Consider the following 20,136-nt stretch of genomic DNA (forward strand, 5'->3'; position numbering starts at 1 on the left):
TGTGTGTGTGTGTGTGTGTGTGTGTGTGTGGTACTACCTGGAGGAGTGCATCCAGCTAGGGTGAGGAGGGAGGAGATGAGGACGTAAGGAAACCTTTGCACCATGTAACGTGAAATACCATCTAAGGGCCTGATGCATTACCACAGGCCTGCTGTCTCTGAACCAATCAGAGAGCAGAGTTCGCCAGATAGGCTAGGCTCTGCCTAGCTGGTTAGCTCGCCAGCTGTCTGTTTAGCCTGTCTGTTTAGCCACCTTTTTACTTACATTTTGTTTTTGTATATGCGTGTGCGGTTAAAAAAGTCAGACTCCGCTGGTGTGTGTGGTAATAACATCTCCACACACTGATGAAGGGGTGAATGGAGGCTCCACTGTTGTGTGTGTGGTAATATCCTCCCTCCACACTGATGAAGGGGTGAATGGAGACTCCACTGTTGTGTGTGGTAATATCCTCCCTATAGACACTGATGAAGGGGTGAATGGAGACTCCACTGTTGTGTTGGAGGTAACGTCTCCAGAAGACTTGGAGGATTTCAACTGAACTAACGGGAAGAATCGTCTGAACACACGAGAACGTTCATTTGACCCACTGAGTAGTTTATTAACATTATGATTTATGAACAATTACAAATCATATGGCATCTTTAATGACTGAACATGTTGACTTCCCAACAGAACACAAAGAAACGATCTTCAGTTGAAAGTAATTTACAACATTGTTACCCTTTCCCATAGAACTCTTATCATCATTCATGATTATGTTGTTAAATCTGCTTAAAATCACGTTCCATGTCAGGCATGGCAAAATATAAACTGATTTTGGATTCCTTTAAAACACATTTTACCTTAGAAAGTAAATCTTTGTACAACCTGCTTAACCTAAAAGAAGATCTTCCTTTCATGGTTTATGCTGAACCTTCCAGAAGCCCAATAAAATGCAGCATTTGGAGTTCAGTGGAGTATTTAAATCAATCACAAAGTGTTGTACTTCCACTGAACGGGTTGACCCCTCAGAGCACCAACAGCTGCTGCTCAACAACCCGATGCACTACAGGTACGTCCATGGGTCCACAGGTATTCAAACGTCCCCCTAACAGCTGGTCCTCAACAACGTCAGGACTGTGAGGACCCCCCAGACCCAAGCGGCCCCCTCTAATCTGACGCTCAGCAGCCCAGCTGAACAGAGAGGGCTGAGAGATGAACCACGAGAGACACTGATGTTACCTGCTGCTTACCACCGGCACACAGACCTGCTGTGTGTTTAAATCCATGAACGATGTGTGTGTCTGAGTGCATGTCTGTGTAAATAAGTCTGTGTACGTGTGTGTGTGTGTGTGTGTGTGTGTGTGTGTGTGTGTGTGTGTGTGTGTGTGTGTGTGTGTGTGTGTGTGTGTAAATAAGTCTGTGTGTGTGTGTTTAGAGTGCGATGTGTTTGTTTGTGTGTGCTTGTGTGTGTGTTTGTTTATAGAGTCATGAACGATGTGTTTGTTTGTGTGTGCGTGTGTGTTAATTTCTATGTACATATGTGATTGTTGGTTTGGGTGTGTTTATGACTGTCTACATGTGTGTGCTTGTGTGTCTACAATGGACACTCACAGAGACGCTGAGGAACCACTGTTACGTAACCTAAACCCAGGGAGGAGGACCTCCTGGGTGAAGGAGGCCTGGAAGGTGTGGATGTGTGTCAGTGTGTCTGAGGACCCCCCTCCACCTGGGGACACTCTGTAGAAGGACAGAGAGCCAGCGGGCCGGTCCAGATACACTCCTACTCTGTTAGAGTGAGGGGGGGGGAGACGTAGGGCTGTTCCACTACCGTTGTGACAGGCAGCGTAGAGAGCATCATCGTCGTCATCACAAACAAGAACCCAGGACTTGTTGTTCAATCCAAGCTGGCTGTCATTACCCACTCCTCTCCTTGTCATTCCTCTGTATGCCACTCCTATAGCAACCTCTCCTCCCCACTCTACCTCCCAGTAGCAGCGGCCAGTCAGACCCTCTCTACACAACACCTGCCCCCAGGTGTCAAACCTCTCTGGGTGATCCGGATACGACTGGTCCTTTCCAACCCGCGTCACCTTCCTGCTGTCCTCAGACAGAGAGAGTCGTCTGAAGGCTGTGTTGGGGTCCAGTGTGAGTTCACAGGCATCTGACGGGAGAAACATGATTAGGGTGCTAAACCAATATTATTAATTATAATTATCATCATCATCATCGTCATCAATATTAAATAAACAGCATCACCAGCTCTAATTTAAATCTAAGGTGAAACACATGCATCATTCAAAAAAGACACTTACACTTCTCTAGAGCTGGTTTCAGCCTCCACACTCCACCGTGCTCCACACTGGGGGGGAAACAAAGTGAGAGCAGCATGTTGAAACATTCACCATCATCATCTGCCGTCTCATCACTTTCTACACAACATAAGTTACAACTGCCTTTTCAAACAACTTCATCTAGCAGAGGGTTGAATCCTTGTAGGAGACATTTTCTCTGAATGATGAGCTTTCCTCGCCATACCTGAGAGTGTCCAGTCTCCAGCGTGGATCCTCCAGTCCAGCAGAGAGCAGCGCAGCTCCTGAGTCTCCTGGGTGATTGTAGCTCAGGTCCAGCTCTGTCAGATGGGAGGGGTTGGAGCTCAGAGCGGAGGCCAGAGAAGCACAGCCTTCCTGTGTGACCAGGCAGCCAGACAACCTACACACACACACACACACACACACACACACACACACACACACACACACACACACACACACACACACACACACACACACACACACACACACACACACACACACACACGTTTATTTATTCTTTCTGGAAGAGAATATTTCTTACTGAAGTAAACAGATTAATAAAGTATTAATTCCATATGAAGGACAACTTAAAGCTTTATGATTTAATTCAGATCACAGCCCGTCTAGAGCAACCATCACCGAGCCTCATGTCTACACTAATGGCAACTCCTCAGAGTTACAAAACATATAACATACATAACATGCTAGCAGTTAACAGTATAGCAACCCCTCGCCTTCACATCAGCTGGCCAGTGTTCTGTCAGCTAGAATAACCTGATAACTCATAACACACTAGCAGCTAACAAGACAGCAAAAATAAACAACCCTTAAAAAATAAAAATGATGTTCCTAGAATCCTCGTCCTCTAAAGTTCTGTTCCTCCTCTGACCTCTTGGCCACCCTCCTCCCATCTGTGCTCCACTGACATGTTGACCCCAGCCTACAAATGAATAATGATGCTGAATCTGGTGGGGATCTTAAGCCCAGTTCAGACCAAAGACTCGCCTCGCAACGAGGCTGTTTTGGAACGTCGCAGGGGAAGAGTTGCAGCAGCGTGACCCTAACCCTAACTTCAGGTCAACATTGGGGGATCGTAATTATTTCCTTCAAATGTGTTCAACCAAAAAGTGGCCATTTCAGTATTATTTATCTGTAATTTATTTGATTAAATCCAAATTTTGTTTGTGATGATGTATGAAATAACCCATTCCATCAATTGACGACTGCATTTTACAATTTTGTTATGAGTGGCGGGGCATGCACTCATTTAACATGCCCTGGGAATGTATAAATATTCTTGAAACTTAAAACTGGACCAACTCTATTCATTAGAGTTGGATTTCAACTCAATGCAGGACCACTATTGGAGTGGATTTGACGAATATTGGAATAAAATTAATTGTTTGGAGTGCTGCGGCAGAACGAATCAAGGAATGGGCGCAGTATCGGCCCATAAGCAACAGGCCTACAATGCGCTTTACAAAGTAGGAAGGCGAGAATATAGCCTAGTCCCCCCCCATTTGCACACAAATTCTCGAAGGGGATCAATAAATATAAACCAACAGTTTTTGCAAATAGAAATCTCTCTACAAAGTTAGAACTGCTCATGATGATATCGCTGCGTTGTCTCTGTGGAGACAGCGCAGCAACACCTCTGCCCAAGCCCCCGCCCCCCCCGGAACCGCGGAGCCGTCGCATTTACATCAGAATAAAACCCAATAAACCGCCAATGTGTGTGCAGGGTCCGGGAGGCTAAATTGGGGTGCAAGCTCAAGCAACCTAATCGCAAACCTAAGTTAGGCTACTTTTTAGCGTGATGCTGATGCTGTTGCGGCTCTCAGCTGTGCCAGAGCGTTCACAGTTGCTAGGGAAACCACCTGACGTCGCCGCCTGGTGCAGCAGTTTGAACTGCCCCATTTTTAGAACGTCGCAGCCCGTCTCGTCTCAAGGAGTTGGAAGGAGTTGCGAGTTGCAAGTCGTTGCGAGGCTAATCTTTGGTCTGAACTGGGCTTTAGACACGTGTCGTCTGTTATTTTAGATCACAGCCCACCTAGTCCTGGATCATCCCTTACTATTAAACAAACCCAAAGACACATTTAACCCTAACCCTGACCTGAGAGTTTCCAGTGTACAGTGTGGACTCCCCAGTCCAGCAGAGAGCAGCTTCACTCCTGAATCCTGCAGATCGTTGGTACTCAGGTCCAGCTCTTTCAGACTAGAGGAGTTAGAGCTGAGAACTGAGGCCAGAGCTTCACAGCATCTCTCTGACAGACGACAGACATTCAGCCTTCACACACAAAATAAAAGACCATGTTACTGTGTTTATGTCTTTAACATTTTCCATAATTGAAAGAGAAGTTACGCCAATGTTAATTTTTTTTATGTTTAAATTCTAATAATAAGCTTTAAAAAAAGCCTGACTACATGTGAATAGGTAGAACAATAATAATAAAAAATAGTAAACTGTACATTCTACATTAAATGTCTTTATTTAAGTTTTTTTGTTACTTTTTTTTTATAAAGACTCTTGTGCTGTAAAGGTTTGCACATTGAGTAAAACTCACCTGAGAGTTTCCAGTGTACAGTGTGGACTCCCCAGTCCAGCAGAGAGCAGCTTCACTCCTGAATCCTGCAGATCATTGGTACTCAGGTCCAGCCCTCTCAGACTAGAGGATTTGGAGCTGAGAACTGAGGCCAGAGCTTCACAGCATCGCTCTGACAGATGACAGCTATTCAGCCTGCACACACAATAAACAGAACATGTTAGGAACCCTGATTTAATGTTTTAGACGACTTTTCTGATAGTTAGCTATCAGAAACTTTTCTTTTCTGATAGTTATATAAAAATGATGATACATAATTCTTCTGTTAATTATATTGTGGTGATCACGGCCGTGGTCACCGTGTCCGGGTGCCGCAAAGGATCCTGGGAGGCTCGGGGGGAAGCGGCACCGCCACCATGGGAGTCGTGTGTGTGTGTGTGTGTGTGTGTGTGTGTGTGTGTGTGTGTGTGTGTAAAAAAGGCAACTCTCTGGGACTTGCGTGCATTGTGTAACTGCTTTAAACCTGGGCCCCGTTTCCCGATAACGATGGATCCAAGCTCGTACGATCATTCTCAAGAAGGATCTTGTGGACCTTCGTAAATTTCTTTGGAGCGTTTCCTGAAACTCCTCTTAACATGAACGCGCGTGCATTGCTCTAACGACGTTTGTAGGCTTGTAACTGTCCACTGACACGGTGCTGAAATGGGCTCTGCAGGATGGGGAGACGCAGGAATGTCCCAGGAAAATAGGGTTAAATAGGGTTCAAATATGTCCCCATCAAGGCATACAGCAGAGTATCCTACGAAAAGAATAGACTACAATAATACGTACACTGAAGATATTACCCATTTGAATAGGCCTGGGCTGACATATGCTTTGTCAGTCCTAATCTTGAACGCACTGTGCGTGTATATGTTTTCGAGGCATTTTCCCCCCGAAACAATTCCATCTTACAAAAATCTAAAATGGCTTGTGTGACAACTACATTTATCATAATGTGCTAATTTCTTAGCACATAAAGAGCAGACTTTATCTGATTCCTTAAAAGGTTTCATGGATTGGCGCGCACTCTCTTGTCTAGAATCTTTGGTGTAAACATTAAAAATGCAACGTTCCATTCATTCATTATCATTCAAAGGCAGAGGCTGGGCATTGACACACGGCTATTGCTGACCCGATTAGAAGAGCTTGGTCTAGATCCTGCCCATATTGTTGGGCAGGATGATGTATAGGCCTCTTTGCACTGCCAAAACGGTTCGGTCACAGCTTGGCATGCCCGGCGAAAGCGCGTGGCATTCAGGCACGCATTGCAGCACAGTTTCCCGCAGCAGTCTACGTTCACTTCAGAAACCACGCTCTTGATTGTGCACTCTACTATAAGGTCAGGGATGTTCGTTATTGTCTAGACACGGTCCAATTAATAATGAACTTCAACACAGCCTCACCGAAGCGCCTACAGTGCTTTATGGCAAATAATCGCAATAAAAAACGCCTGCAGAGATTCTCCGACACCCGCTGGTATCAGCATGATTTGTTTACAGTATGTCTTCTATCATTGATCAATACGAGGACCAACCACAAGATTAAATTAAAATCAGAGGGAGACAGCAAGTGCAGCTCGAAAGCGACCTCCCACACAAGACCAATGGAATCATTTGATTTTATTATATGCCTTGTCAGAGGGTTGCCTTGGGACGTGGCGTTTGATTGGTACATTGATTGGCTGCTCATTTATTTTTTGAATTAAATTGCTGCAATAAATTATGTTGTTGTGGACTCTGTCTCGGTCTTTGCTTTTTAAATCTTACAGTAGTCTATGAGTAATATATTGGCGGTAACCACGGTTTTGGGGTATTGCGAAATGGTGCCAGGTGGACATTCTGTGGTATTGGATGTGTTTTAATAAAACACATCCAATACCACTGAATGTCCAGCAGGTGACTCCACTGAGGCTATAGTAACGATGCTCTTAGCACCCTACGAGCACCCCTGGAGCCCTCGTTAGCGTGAGAGTTGAGATTGATGCAAATAATGTGACTAAATTTGTTTAAAGGGGACATATTACACCACCAGGTGTGAGTGTGATTAGCCATAACAAGCCATTTTAAAACTGTGCAGCTTCTGACATCACAGGTGGGCGTGTCCACCTTGATGTATGACGGATAGATGGCATAATATGTCCCCTTTAAACAAATGAAGTCACAGTATTTGCATCAATCAAAGGTTATAGGTCTACGTAGACTAATTATAATGTGGCGAGCACTACAGGAATGACCCGACGGGAGACCAGATTTAAAGCAGTTACACAATGCACCGCAAGCACGCACGCACGCACGTGTGCTGCTCGCCAAAATATAATTAGTCTACGTAGACCTATAACCTTTGATTGATGCAAATACTGTGACTTCATTCGTTTAACTCGCACTCTCCTGTTAACAGGAGATTGTGGGAGGGAACTATTATTATACTTTGCGTATATAATTAAAAAGATGCAATGGCAACTCTTGGATAACTTTTCAACTTTTCATTTTCCCACATAAACCACAAGGTGTAATATGTCCAATGGCACCACCCTGATAAACGTGGTCAGCAAAGGTACTGAGTTATTCGATTATATATTTAGACGGCATTTAGGATGATCCTCAAACCAGGGGCGAGTAGTCGTTTTTTAATATTCTCCTGATATGGAACTGTTTACACGTTAAGTAAAACTGACCTGAGAGTTTCCAGTGTACAGTGTGGACTCCCCAGTCCAGCAGAGAGCAGCTTCACTCCTGAATCCTGCAGACGATTGGAACTCAGGTCCAGCTCTCTCAGACTAGAGGAGTTGGAGCTGAGAGCTGAGGCCAGAGCTTCACAGCAGTCCTCTGACAGATCACAGAAATTCAGCCTGCACACAATAAAAAGAACATGTTAGGAAATGAAATTAAAAGTGCATAAATGATCCAACTAGTTCACAGGAGAAACATGGTGCAGCTAACGAACAGCACAGGGCTGCCATGGGGCCACACTGGAGGGGAGGACGTCCAGTGATGCTAGCGCCTCCGCTCTCCGCGCTGCTATCAGGGATCAGGGAGTGAGCTCAAGGAGATGACTGGACATTCAAACTTAACTATACATTCATATAGCACTTTTCAAGTCACCTTACATTGACTTCATATAGGGCTTTACAGTGAAGGGGGGACCTCACTAACCATCACCAATGTGTAGCATCCACATGGGTGATGCACGGCAGCCAATCGGCGCCAGAACGCTCACCACACATGAATTGTGAATGTGTGATTAGAATGTCATATTTTACTTTGTTGACCCCATTGTCATGTACATTACCTTTAACACACACACGTACATACATGCTTACACTACCAAGGGACCACAATGGAAATAAGCCCATGGGCTTTCATGTGTTATCCTTTTGACCTGTTCATTTGTATGCTTACGTTTGGGCATGTGTCAATAAAGAATTTCAATCATTTCAATCAATCAATTACACACCAGCTTGAGGTGGAGAGTGAGGGGATTAATGAATCGGCTATTTAAACAGAGGGATGAATAGGAGGCCAGATGAATGAGCCTGGTTGGTCAGTTTTAGCCAGGACCCGGGGAATCTCCTACTCTTTTTGCGATAAGCGTCCTGGGATCTTTAATAACCTCAGTGAGTCAGGACCTCGGTTTTACGTCTCCTCTGAAGGACGGCACCTTCAACAGCCCAGTGTCCCCGTCACTGCACTGGGGCATCAGGATTTATGCTGTGGCCAGAGGGAAGAGTGCCACCTACTGGCCACCCACCGACACCACTTCCAGCAGCAGCTCAGTGTTCCCAGTTGGTCTCCCATCCAGTACTAACCAAGCCCACCTGCTCAGCTTCAGAGGTTCAGCTAAGGCAGGGTCTACATTGGTCTGGCTGCTGGTTTATTTAGACCGATAAACTTTGATGGATGCAAATACTGCGACTTCATTTGTTTAACTACCACTGTCCCGTTAACAGGGGATTGTGGCAACGCACTTTTATTATATTTTGTGTTAATAATTGAAAAGTTGCAATGGCAACTTTGGGATTACTTTTTAAACTTTTCATTTTTGCATCCCACATATACAAAAAGGTGTAATGTGTCCAATGGCACCACTCTGATACATGTGGTCATCAAAGGTACTAAGTTATTATCTGATATAGTTTGACGTCATTTAGGTGTGATTCTCAGACCAGGGGGCAGAAGGTAAAAGTCTTCTGAAACCGAACCTTGTGGTGTAATAGTTTGCACTTAGTAAAACTGACCTGAGAGTTTCCAGTGTACAGTGTGGACTCCCCAGTCCAGCAGAGAGCAGCTTCACTCCTGAATCCTCCAGTAAATTGGAACTCATGTCCAGCTCTCTCAGACTAGAGGAGTTGGAGCTGAGAACTGAGGCCAGAGCTTTACAGCATCTCTCTGACAGCTGACAGCCATTCAGACTTCACACAAAAAAACAGAACATGATGAGAACCGCGATTAAATGTTTGATAAGACTTTTCTGATAGTTGAACAAATGATTATACATTAGATCTTTAAATGGTAGTTACATATTAGGTGTACAATGTTGATACTAACAAAAATGCTTCAACAGAAAACTGTATCATAATATTACTTTTATAGAATTATGTATATAGTGTGTATCGTAAAACATGTTATCAGTATGCCTACAGATATGTTGTATGTTATTGTAACTTCTGTATTCTAGTATTATATATATTGTATTGTGTGCATTGCAATACATGTTCTTAGTGCACTACAACTGAACTTTAAAAAAGTTTTTTTTGAACTTTTTTTACTACAACTTTTATATTCTAGTATTATGTATAGTGCTGTATTGTTAATACATGTTAAGAGTGAACCTACAGAGATGTTTTGGAGGCTTTGACCAATGGCAGCAGCCCCAGAAGACCCTCGTCAGAAGCAGAGTATTTCTTCAGGTAAAACACGTCCAGCTGCTCTTCTGATGTCAGTACGATGAAGACAAGAGCTGACCACTGAGCAGAGGAGAGAGATTCAGTGGAGAGACTTCCTGATGACAGGTACTGTTGGATCTCCTCCACTAGAGAACTGTCATTCAGTTCATTCAGACAGTGGAACAGATTGATGCTTCTCTCTTGAGAGAGATCTCCACCTATCTTCTCCTTGATGTAATGGACTATTTGGTTATTGATTTGTGACCTCCTTACTGTCTGCCCCGATGGAACGTTTTTTGTTAGATTGTCCAGTAATTTACTTCCTCTTGGTCCCAGCAGACCTTGTAGGAGCATCTGATTGGTCTCTAGAGAGAGGCCCAGGAAGAAGCGGAGGAACAAGTCCAGGTGCCCGTTCTCACTCTGTAAGGCCTTGTCCACAGCACTTTGGTAGAGGGGGAGGAGTTCAGCTTCCCTGGAGGTTTGCTGTTCTTCTGAGAGCAGGTTGACACCAGTGTTGATGTAGGACAGAAAGACATAAAGGGCAGCCAGAAACTCCTGGATGCTCAGATGGACGAAGCAGAACATCCTGTCCTGGTGCAGTCCACACTCCTCTTTAAAGATCTGGGTGAACACTCCTGAGTAAACTGAGGCTGCTCTGATATCGATGTCACACTCTGCCAAGTCTGCCTCGTAGAAGATCAGCTGGCCTTTCTCCAGCTGGTTAAAAGCCAGTTTCCCCAGAGAAACAATGATCTCCCTGCTCTCCGAACTCCAGAGTGGATCAGTTTCAGCTCGCCCATGATACTTCCTGTCCCCCTGTATGGACTGAACCCTCAGGAAGTGGCTGTACATCTGAGTCACGGTCTTGGGCACCTCTTCTCCTCTCTGGGATGTTTTGAAGAAGTCCACTAGAACTGTAGCAGTGATCCAACAGAAGACTGGGATGTGACACATGATGTGGAGGCTTCGAGATTTCTTGACGTGAGAGATGATTGTGGTGGCCATTGTCCCCTCTCTGAATCTCTTCCTGAAGTACTCCTCCTTCTGTGGGTCTGTGAACCCTCTCACCTCTGTCACCATGTCAACACACTCAGCAGGGATCTGATTGGCTGCGGCAGGGCGTGTGGTTATCCAGATGCGGGCAGAGGGAAGCAGGACTCCCCTGATGATGTTTGTCAGCAGCACGTCCACTGAGGTCGGCTCGGTGACATCCGTCCAGATCGGGTTGTTCTGGAAGTCCAGAGGAAGTCGACACTCATCCAGACCATCCAAGATGAAGACTACTTGGTCATGGTTGTATCTGTAGATTCCTGATTCTTTGGTTTCAATTGAAAACTGATGAAGAAGTTTCAGTAAGCTAAACTCTTTCCCTTTCAGTAAATTCAGCTCTCTGAAAGTGAGGAGAAATGCGAAGTCTATGTCTTGGTTGGCTTTGCCTTCGGCCCAGTCCAGAGTGAACTTGTGGGTTAAGAGAGTTTTACCAATGCCGGCCACTCCGGTTGTCATAATTGTTCTGATTGGTTTATCTTGTCCAGGTTTAAAGATGTCTTCACATCTGATTGGTGTTTCCTCATTGGCTGTTTTCCTGGATGCCTTTTCAATCAGTCTGACCTCGTGTTCCTTGTTGACCTCTCCACTGCCTCTCTCTGTGATGAAGAGCTCTGTGTAGATCTCATTCAGAGGTCTCTGCTCTCCGGCTCTAGCGATTCCCTCAAACACACAGTGGAACTTCTTCTTCAGATGAGCCTTGAGTTCATGTTGCCACTGGACCGCAACAGCTCCTAAATTACAAACCAGAAGACACATACCATTCATATTTCCAAGCAATATTACTATTACATATTTCCAAGCAATTATGTACTACTTACATGGATCTTATAACTTTATTAGTAGTGCTGTCGTTGTTGAGTATCAGTGGTATCAGTGACTTGCTAACCTGATATTACAAGATAGTGGTGCATCTCTTTCACTGAATTATTCTGCTGTTGATCTGCAGTTTAATGTTTAAAATTCTTTAAGCTGATACCCCCACAATAACCCTACATATCTGGATCAAAACATTCAACCTGATACCCCCACAATGACCCTACATATCTGGATCAAACCATTTAACCTATACATGAGTATCTTACCACTCCCCAGCTTGTCGGCCAGTTCCTCCTGGTTCATCTCCATCAGGCAGAGCTTTGTGATGTCTACCACTCCCTCTATGGCGCGCCTCCTCTGCTCCTCGTTCTTATCATCCAGCTCCTCCTCCTTCTCCCTCTGACTCTCCGAGCATTGTGGGTAATTTGAGAAGAGATCCCTCCAGAGCTTCTTCAGCTCCTTGTCTAGAAAAGCGTGTGCGTTCTCCTCAGCCCTCTGGAACAGAACAAACATCAAGGAGAACTTTACTTTGAACTAACTGAGGACATCAGAAGCATCTGTCCTAGATTAACGTCTCCCTGGTCTATAGAGGGAAAACTGGAGCTCCACAAGAGATGCTTTTATTGCCCATGTTGAGCCAGGGGCACCACTAGAGATTGGGGGCCTTATCAAATAATATATTGGGCCTCCAACCTAGACTACCCACCAGCCTAGAAAATCCATTTGACCACCCATAGATTGATAGACTTGCTCTAGAGTAGCGTACTGCTAATTACCTAATACTAAGCCTGCTGTCATTGACCATTGATGTATGAATGTAAAAGGTACATCAGTAAGGCTGGGACAATGCGTCGACGTCATCGATGACGTCGACGCATAAATTACGTCGACGTGAAAAATGCGCGTAGATTCGAAAAACCCAAAACGAAGATGGCGGCGCCGGAGCGTAGTAGCAACGCGAGTGGCTCCTCAGACTATCATAAGTGCAAGGCTCCACACACTCATTCCTCTAAAGTATGGGAATTCTTTAATGTAAAAGGAAACGATTCCGTGATACGTCGTCTTTGCAAAATGGAGATGACTTTCCATTCTAGCACCACGGCAATGCACCAGCACCTGAAGAGGCGCCCCCCGAGAGCAGCTCCAGATGACTTCTAAGAATGCATTACTTTGCACTTTTATTTTGGAATTTAAAGGCAATAAACATGTATTGCAATGTTAAGGAATTCATGTTTTTTTCCTTCAGATATGTAAATCAACATGTATAAGTTGCTATTAGTCAATTAATGGGGAGAACATCGATAATCGAAACAAACTGAAATAATTAATCGTTAGATTAATCGATGCATCAAAAAAATAATCTCTAGATTAATCGTTTAAAAAATAATCGTTTATCCCAGCCCTATACATGAGTGGCATCTCTCATTACTGTTGCTGTTCTGGCAAAAGGCTTGCCTCTTGAGAAATTCATGAAATTCAGTGGTGCTTTACATTTTGGTAAATTTGTTCCCAAAGTTTGTCAGATGCCAGTAATGTTACACTGGCTCTAAACACCTCAGTAAAATGGGACAGAAAAGACACAGACTGTCTTCATACTCTGCCATTACTTTTCACCACTAGGGGTCAGTATTCACAGACCTACCCTGGCTGTATAGTTGATAAGTAGAAGAAAATGAGTGAAGGCCTAAATAAACAGACTTCCCGGGTCATCCACCTGTCTCCCTCATTTATTGATTTATATTTATGAATTTCATGTTTGATGAAGAACTATTTGATTGATATAAGATTTTATGATTCACTAGGTAGCTCTGTGATAATGGGCACAACAGGTAGGGGAATGAATAAAAACCTTTATTTGTATAAACTGGGTGACCTTTTCCTCCCCCTCAGGTTTCTGTTTCTGATACCCCGACTTCTACATCAACGACGACGTGTCAAACTACTGACAGTCTGTTCTCCGTCTGTTCTGCTTGTAAGCTCACCGAGTGGAAGCTGACCTGTGCTGAAAACTGGATCCACGCAAGACTGAACCATGGAATAAAGAGAGAGAGGTGGAATATATAGACTATACTGAACATTTAGCCAAACATGGAGGAACAAACCCCTTGTTTGTTTAAATTGCTACGTTTTTTAGATAACATTTTCACTCGAAATATATTAACTTGATTATGATGAATTCCCCCCCCCCCCCCCCCCCCCCCTCCTCCCTTTACGGCGCCCCTGTTTAGAGCTGAAGTCAAATGTCTTGTTTCATTTACACACCTTGATCAGCTCTGCTTGATGCTGCTGTACAGACTGAGCACTGGTAACCTTTGACCTCTCCTGTGGTCGCCTGTGGAGACAGCGTGCGTGCACACACACACACACACACACACACGCACACACACACACACAGTATCTTTTTAAGACAAAAATTTCCTGATTGTAAATATCAGTCAGTAAAACTACTAGTTTGTTGGAAACTACTACCTCTCCTCTCTGGAGGGGTGTCCATCTTTAAGTCCAGGAGGACGATCCATAGACCGGTCGCTCTTCAAGGAGACACAGCTGGGTCCAGGGGAGTCCGCTCTCTCCTTCTGGACTCTTATAGAAAAACAAGAACCAGGATTTATGGATGTTTGATAGATGCTGTAGTTTTATAATCTTTGACAAATCCTTACCCTTCCTCTCTGGAGGGGCGTCTATCTTTAAGTTCAGGAGGATGATACATAGAGTGGTCGCTCTTCAAGGAGACACAGCTGGGTCCAGGGGAGTCCGCTCTCTCCTTCTGGACTCTTCTAGAAAAACAAGAACCAGGATTAAAGGATGTCTGATAGATATAGTTGTATAATATCTGATAAATCCTCACCTCTTCTCAATAGACTGATTTCCATCTCTAAAGTTAGAAGGATCATCCATAGAGCGGTCACTCTTCAAGGAGACACAGCTGGGTCCAGGGGAGTCTGCTCTCTCCCGCTGCTCTGGGCTTCAACACAACAAACACAAAGCTTGTACTAAGACTGATGATGGAGTCATGAGATATCAGTGCTGAGCTCTGAGAAGGACAACAGTCACAGACAGTGAGATCCTCTTCTTACCTATTTGCTTTGCTCTGGCGGCCATGTTTCCCAGACAGAGTGGTTTGAGAGGTAGGAGCCCCCTCCTCTCTCTCCTCATCCATAGTAGACTGGAGACCTGGACACAAACACAACTACATATTGTTTCTACGGCAATTCAGTGTTGGTTTGCTCTCTGTTTTTATGTGAGCTGCTTTTTGGGGGGCTGTTGTCTCTTTACTGTGGCAGAGAGGCAAGGTGGTCATTCCAAGATGCAGATTCATAGACCCTCTCACTCTCAATAAGAGCAAATATGTGGAGATGCTGCCCAGATGTTTCCAATAACTATTTAAAGGCACCCAGTGCAACTTTCGAGGCTTAAAAATAAACATTCAATTTCTAGTCTTTTTTACACGTATTAAGTTTCAATAACTCCATACCATTACATACCGACATTCAAGCAGCAAAGATGAGACGTCGTTGTGTGGTGAGAACTGATAGAAAATCGATAACAGCAACAATGCCGCCATTTTCTTTATTTTTTGTAACCTACAATAAATAAAGCAGGCTTCCAGTCAATGGAAAAATGGCTTCTCCCCACCGGCGATTGTGGTTGTTTACGATTTTCTATCAGTTCTCACCACACAACGACGTCTCATCTTTGCTCCTTGAATGTCGATATGTAATGGTATGGAGTTATTGAAACTTACTACGTGTAAAAAAGACTAGAAATTGAATGTTTATTTTTCATTGAATGTTTACATAAAGTTGCACTGGGTGCCTTTAATAATTATTAATTAATAACTGTAACAACTATTCATCATTCCACTCAAAAGGTCTCTAAGGGCTTCAAATGTGTCAAAATCAAGTTCACAATGCTGAAATCATACCAACTGTTCCCTGTGCTGGTTAAACCGCTCTGAAGGCAGCACCATATATGGACTTCCTCGTGTCATATGACATGACAACCAGAGCTGTGATAAAGGCCCACAGAGAACAAGAACCAGAACAAGATGATCTTTAAACACCTTCACTTACCAAGATGTATAATGCATACAACTGTATACAACCAATTACAACTGTATAATGTATTCTCCGCACCTCGTAATCATATTAATACTCATAAAAATAATATTAACAACATAACAATGCATCTTCCTATTGATGATATATAAGTGACAATAAGTGATTAAGTGAAGTGAATAGCATTTATGATGTATCAGGGATCAGAGTCGAGTACAGTACCTTAGTCTTCTTCCTGCTGTAATGAAGTGAGCCACACCAAACCGACTCATAGCAAGGTAATGATGCTGTGAACCAACCAGTTGGACCACTGCCCCTCCCTGTTTGTACTCCTCTAAGACTATAGCCTCCTATAGGCTGCTGTTCCACGACTCCACCCAGTAATGTGGAGCCAGACGGAGAGCTCAAAATATGTTGTCAATATATTGACAATATATATTGACCCCTGATCATATAGTCTTTAGTATTCATGTGGACTTTATAGGGACCACACGCACGCACGCACGCACGCACACGCACACACACACACACACACACACTTTGTGTCTCCTTCGCGCTAATCATGTTGGCCAGAAGGTGAACTACATCGAGGTGGATTCACTGCCCCCTAGTGGTTCCACATGCAATAAGTAACAACACATGGCTTTGATTAACAGACAGATGCGCATTATTTCAACACCACTTATAGTGAATACTGATATGAGATCAAGGAGCAGGTAAGGGATAGACAGTGAGTACTGATATAAGGAGCAGGTAAGGCATAGACAGTGAATACTGATATATGTGATTAAGGAGCAGGTAGGGGATAGACAGTGAATACTGATATATGTGATTAAGGAGCAGGTAGGGGATAGACAGTGAATACTGATGTGATTAAGGAACAGGTAGGGGATAGACAGTGTAAACTGACATATGAGACTACATGTGATAGATACATTTGGATCCATCGAGATGGATATTAACTTTATGGTTTATTAACAAATACAAATCATAAACAGGTGCACATATCTTTAATAACTTCTGTTGCTGTGCTGTTACCCACTGAACACAATTAATCAATATTCATTTGAAATATTTTCCCATCGACAACTATTACATCTGCTTTGTTAGGCTTATCAAAGTTAATATACATTTCAGAGCCCTTTATTAGGAAACTATTGAATTATGTTTTTATATTTATTCATCATCAATCAAAATTTAAAACACATTTAGAAAGTGAATCTTTATACAACCTACTTAACCCAAAGGAAGATATATTTTTTTGTAAGAGACTATTTACATCAAACACAAAGTGTTGTACTTCCACTGAGCGGGTTGACCCCTCAGAGCACCAACAGCTGCTGCTCAACAACCCGATGCACTACAGATACGCCCATGGGTCCACAGGTATTCAAACGTCCCCCTAACAGCTGGTCCTCAACAACGTCAGGACTGTGAGGACCCCCCAGACCCAAGCGGCCCCCTCTAATCTGACGCTCAGCAGCCCAGCTGAACACAGAGAGGGCTGAGAGATGAACCACGAGAGACACTGATGTTACCTGCTGCTTAACACCGGCACACAGACCTGATGTGGGTTTAGATCCATGAACGATGTGTGTGTACGTGTGTGTGTGTGTGTGTGTGTATGTCTGTGTACATATGTCTGTGCATGTGTGTGTGTGCGGCTGTGTGTTTTTATGTCTTTATGTTTTGTGGTAACTCGGTTAGGTAGGAAGGCTCAAAGCAAGGACCAGGCAGGGTGTGAGGGTCCAAAGCCTCAAACGGCGGTTTATTGCACTCGGTATCAAACAGTTTCTCAAGCGCACGCTGTACATCCAAGGCGGGGGGTTGCTTGAGTCGTGGTCCACGTGTCCGCCGTGCGGCTCACGGTGCGGGGTCTCGGTCCTCTGCGTCGTCCTCTCTTCCACTCGACTCTCCTCGTTCTGTCGGCTGGTGGCCTCCTTTTAACTCCTGGGTGCCTCCCGCCCAGGTGTTCCTCGTTTCCCCGATTGCGGCTCTCCGGAGGACGGGGTATGTCGCCGGCTGTTGGCCACCGGCGGTATATCCCGGCCTCGACTCTCCCGAACAGGGGGCGTGGCACCGGGGAAATGCCACACACTCCCCCCCTTTGCCTATGCCCCTCCGTGCGCGGGGCCCAGCCCCCGCACGCATCTCGGCGGGAAAGAGCGTCGGCGTTGGTGTGTTCCCGCCCCGGCCTATGCTCCACGGTGAAGGAGAAGGGCTGGAGGGACAGGAACCACCTCGTTATCCGTGCGTTCGTGTCCTTGGCGGTGGCCATCCACTTCAGTGGGGCGTGGTCCGTCACCAGGACGAACTGGTGTCCTAAGAGATAGTAGGTTAGTTTGTTGACGGCCCACTTAATGGCCAGCGCTTCCTTCTCCACCGTGCTGTAGTTCCGCTCGTGGGGGAGGAGCTTCCGGCTGAGATAGGTCACCGGGTGCTCCTCTCCGTTCCGGGCCTGGGACAGGACCCCACCTAGTCCCACCTCGGACGCGTCTGTTTGAAGGGTAAAGGGGAGGTTAAAATCAGGGGTGACCAGTAGCGGCTCACTACATAAGGCCCCCCGTAGGTCCTCGAAGGCCCTCGTCGCGGCCTCCGTCCACTGGACCCTATCCGGGAGGGCCTTCCGGGTGAGGTCGTTCAGGGGGCAGGCTAGGGTGGCATACCCCGGGATAAAACGCTGGTAATACCCCACCAGCCCCAGGAACGATCTCACCTGCTTCTTGGTCTGGGGTTGGGGCCACTCCCGGATAGCCGCCACCTTGTCCTCCTGGGGTCGCACGTTCCCCCTCCCCACCCGGTACCCCAAATAGGCCGTCTCCTCCCGCCCCAACCGGCACTTTGCAGGGTTGGCGGTCAGCCCGGCCGCCCGTAGGCCGTTAAGCACGGCCCGCACGTGCTTGACGTGTTCGTCCCAGCTGGCGCTGTGGATGATTATATCATCGATGTATGCCGCGGCGTAACTGCTGTGCGGCCTTAGGACCTGGTCCATCATCCGCTGGAACGTAGCGGGGGCCCCGTGGACACCAAAGGGCAGGACAGTGTACTGAAACAGGCCCCCCGGCGTCGCGAAGGCCGTCTTCTCCCGGGACGACGGTGCCAGGGGGACCTGCCAGTACCCCTTGGTTAGGTCCAGCGTGGACAGGTACCGGGCCGGCCCCAGCCGCTCGATCAGCTCGTCTACTCTAGGCATGGGGTAGGAGTCAAAGTCAGACACTTCATTTAACCGGCGGAAGTCATTACAGAACCGGTGGGTCCCGTCCGGCTTGGGCACCAGCACAATAGGGCTAGCCCAGGCGCTACGGGACTCCTCAATTACCCCCAGTTTCAGCATCCGCTCCACCTCGGCTCGGATGGCGTTGCGCCGGGACTCGGGTACCCGGTAGGGCGGGATCCGAACCGTCACCCCCGGAGCGGTCCGGATCTCATGAGAGATCACCGAGGTCCGCCCGGGCACGTCCGAAAACACGTCCCGGCTCTGCAGCACCAGCTCCCCGAGTTCTTGTCTCTGTGCGGGGCTGAGGTCGGTCCCCATCGGGACCTCAGGGATCGCGGGCCGAACCATCAAGGCCATGGGGGCCCGTAGGGGGGGGTCGTCCCCACCCCGCCACTGTTTTAATAGGTTCACATGATACACCTGGGTGGGCTTGCGTCTCCCGGGTTGCCTCACCTTGTAGTTGACGGGCCCCACGGCCTCTACCACCTCGTACGGCCCCTGCCATTTCGCGAGAAACTTGCACTCGCTGGTTGGAACCAGCACTAAGACCTGGTCGCCCGGTCGGAAGTTCCGCACGCGCGCCCCCCTGTTATACACGCGCGCCTGGGCCTGTTGTGCACGGGTGAGGTGGTCTCGGACTATGGGCCAGACCTTGGCCATTCGGTCCCTGACGAGCTCCACATGTTCGATGGTGGTCCGGTGTGGAGAGGGATGACTCTCCCACGCCTCCTTCGCGAGGTCCAGTATTCCACGGGGCCTCCTCCCATAAAGGAGTTCGAAGGGCGAGAACCCCGTGGAAGCCTGGGGCACCTCACGAATGGCGAAGAGGACGTGGGGGAGTAACTGGTCCCAGTTCTTCCCGTCCGCCTCGATGCTCTTCTTGAGCATCCGTTTGATGGTCTGGTTGAACCGCTCGACTAGCCCGTCCGTCTGCGGGTGGTATACCGAGGTCCGGAGCTGGGAGACCTGTAGCAGTTTTAGTAGCTCCTTGACTACGCGGGACATGAAACACGAGCCTTGATCGGTGAGGATCTCCTTTGGGAGCCCCACCCGGCTAAAGAGTAGCACTAATTCTCGGGCTACCGCCTTGCTAGTCGCCGCACGCAGTGGGAGGGCCTCGGGGTATCGGGTCGCATAATCTAATATGACGAGGAGATATCGATGACCCCGGCTCGTCCTGGGGAGGGGTCCTACAATGTCCAGCGCTATTCTTTCGAAGGGGGTCTCAATAATG

The 20,136-nt window shown here is 46.4% G+C and overlaps 1 protein-coding gene and 1 long non-coding RNA gene across 2 annotated transcripts; both read right to left on the reverse strand.

Annotated features, from left to right (window-relative positions):
- Nucleotides 1–9,692: 9,692 nt before the first annotated feature.
- Nucleotides 9,693–11,976, reverse strand: LOC115537723 (protein NLRC3-like). Its single transcript, XM_030349771.1, has 2 exons — nucleotides 11,894–11,976; nucleotides 9,693–11,542 (listed from the first exon to the last, which is right to left on the reverse strand). The coding sequence occupies exons 1-2, from the start codon at nucleotides 11,934–11,936 to the stop codon at nucleotides 9,708–9,710; spliced, it is 1,878 nt and encodes a 625-aa protein (XP_030205631.1). The 5' UTR covers nucleotides 11,937–11,976; the 3' UTR covers nucleotides 9,693–9,707.
- Nucleotides 11,977–13,905: 1,929 nt separating this feature from the next.
- On the reverse strand, nucleotides 13,906–14,536 carry LOC115537750 (uncharacterized). The gene is made up of 4 exons (XR_003974849.1): nucleotides 14,476–14,536; nucleotides 14,288–14,404; nucleotides 14,097–14,210; nucleotides 13,906–13,959 (listed from the first exon to the last, which is right to left on the reverse strand). It is a non-coding gene; the product is annotated as an uncharacterized LOC115537750 (long non-coding RNA).
- Nucleotides 14,537–20,136: the final 5,600 nt, after the last annotated feature.

Source organism: Gadus morhua, chromosome 23, assembly GCF_902167405.1.
Source record: "Gadus morhua chromosome 23, gadMor3.0, whole genome shotgun sequence".
NCBI lineage: Eukaryota > Metazoa > Chordata > Actinopteri > Gadiformes > Gadidae > Gadus > Gadus morhua.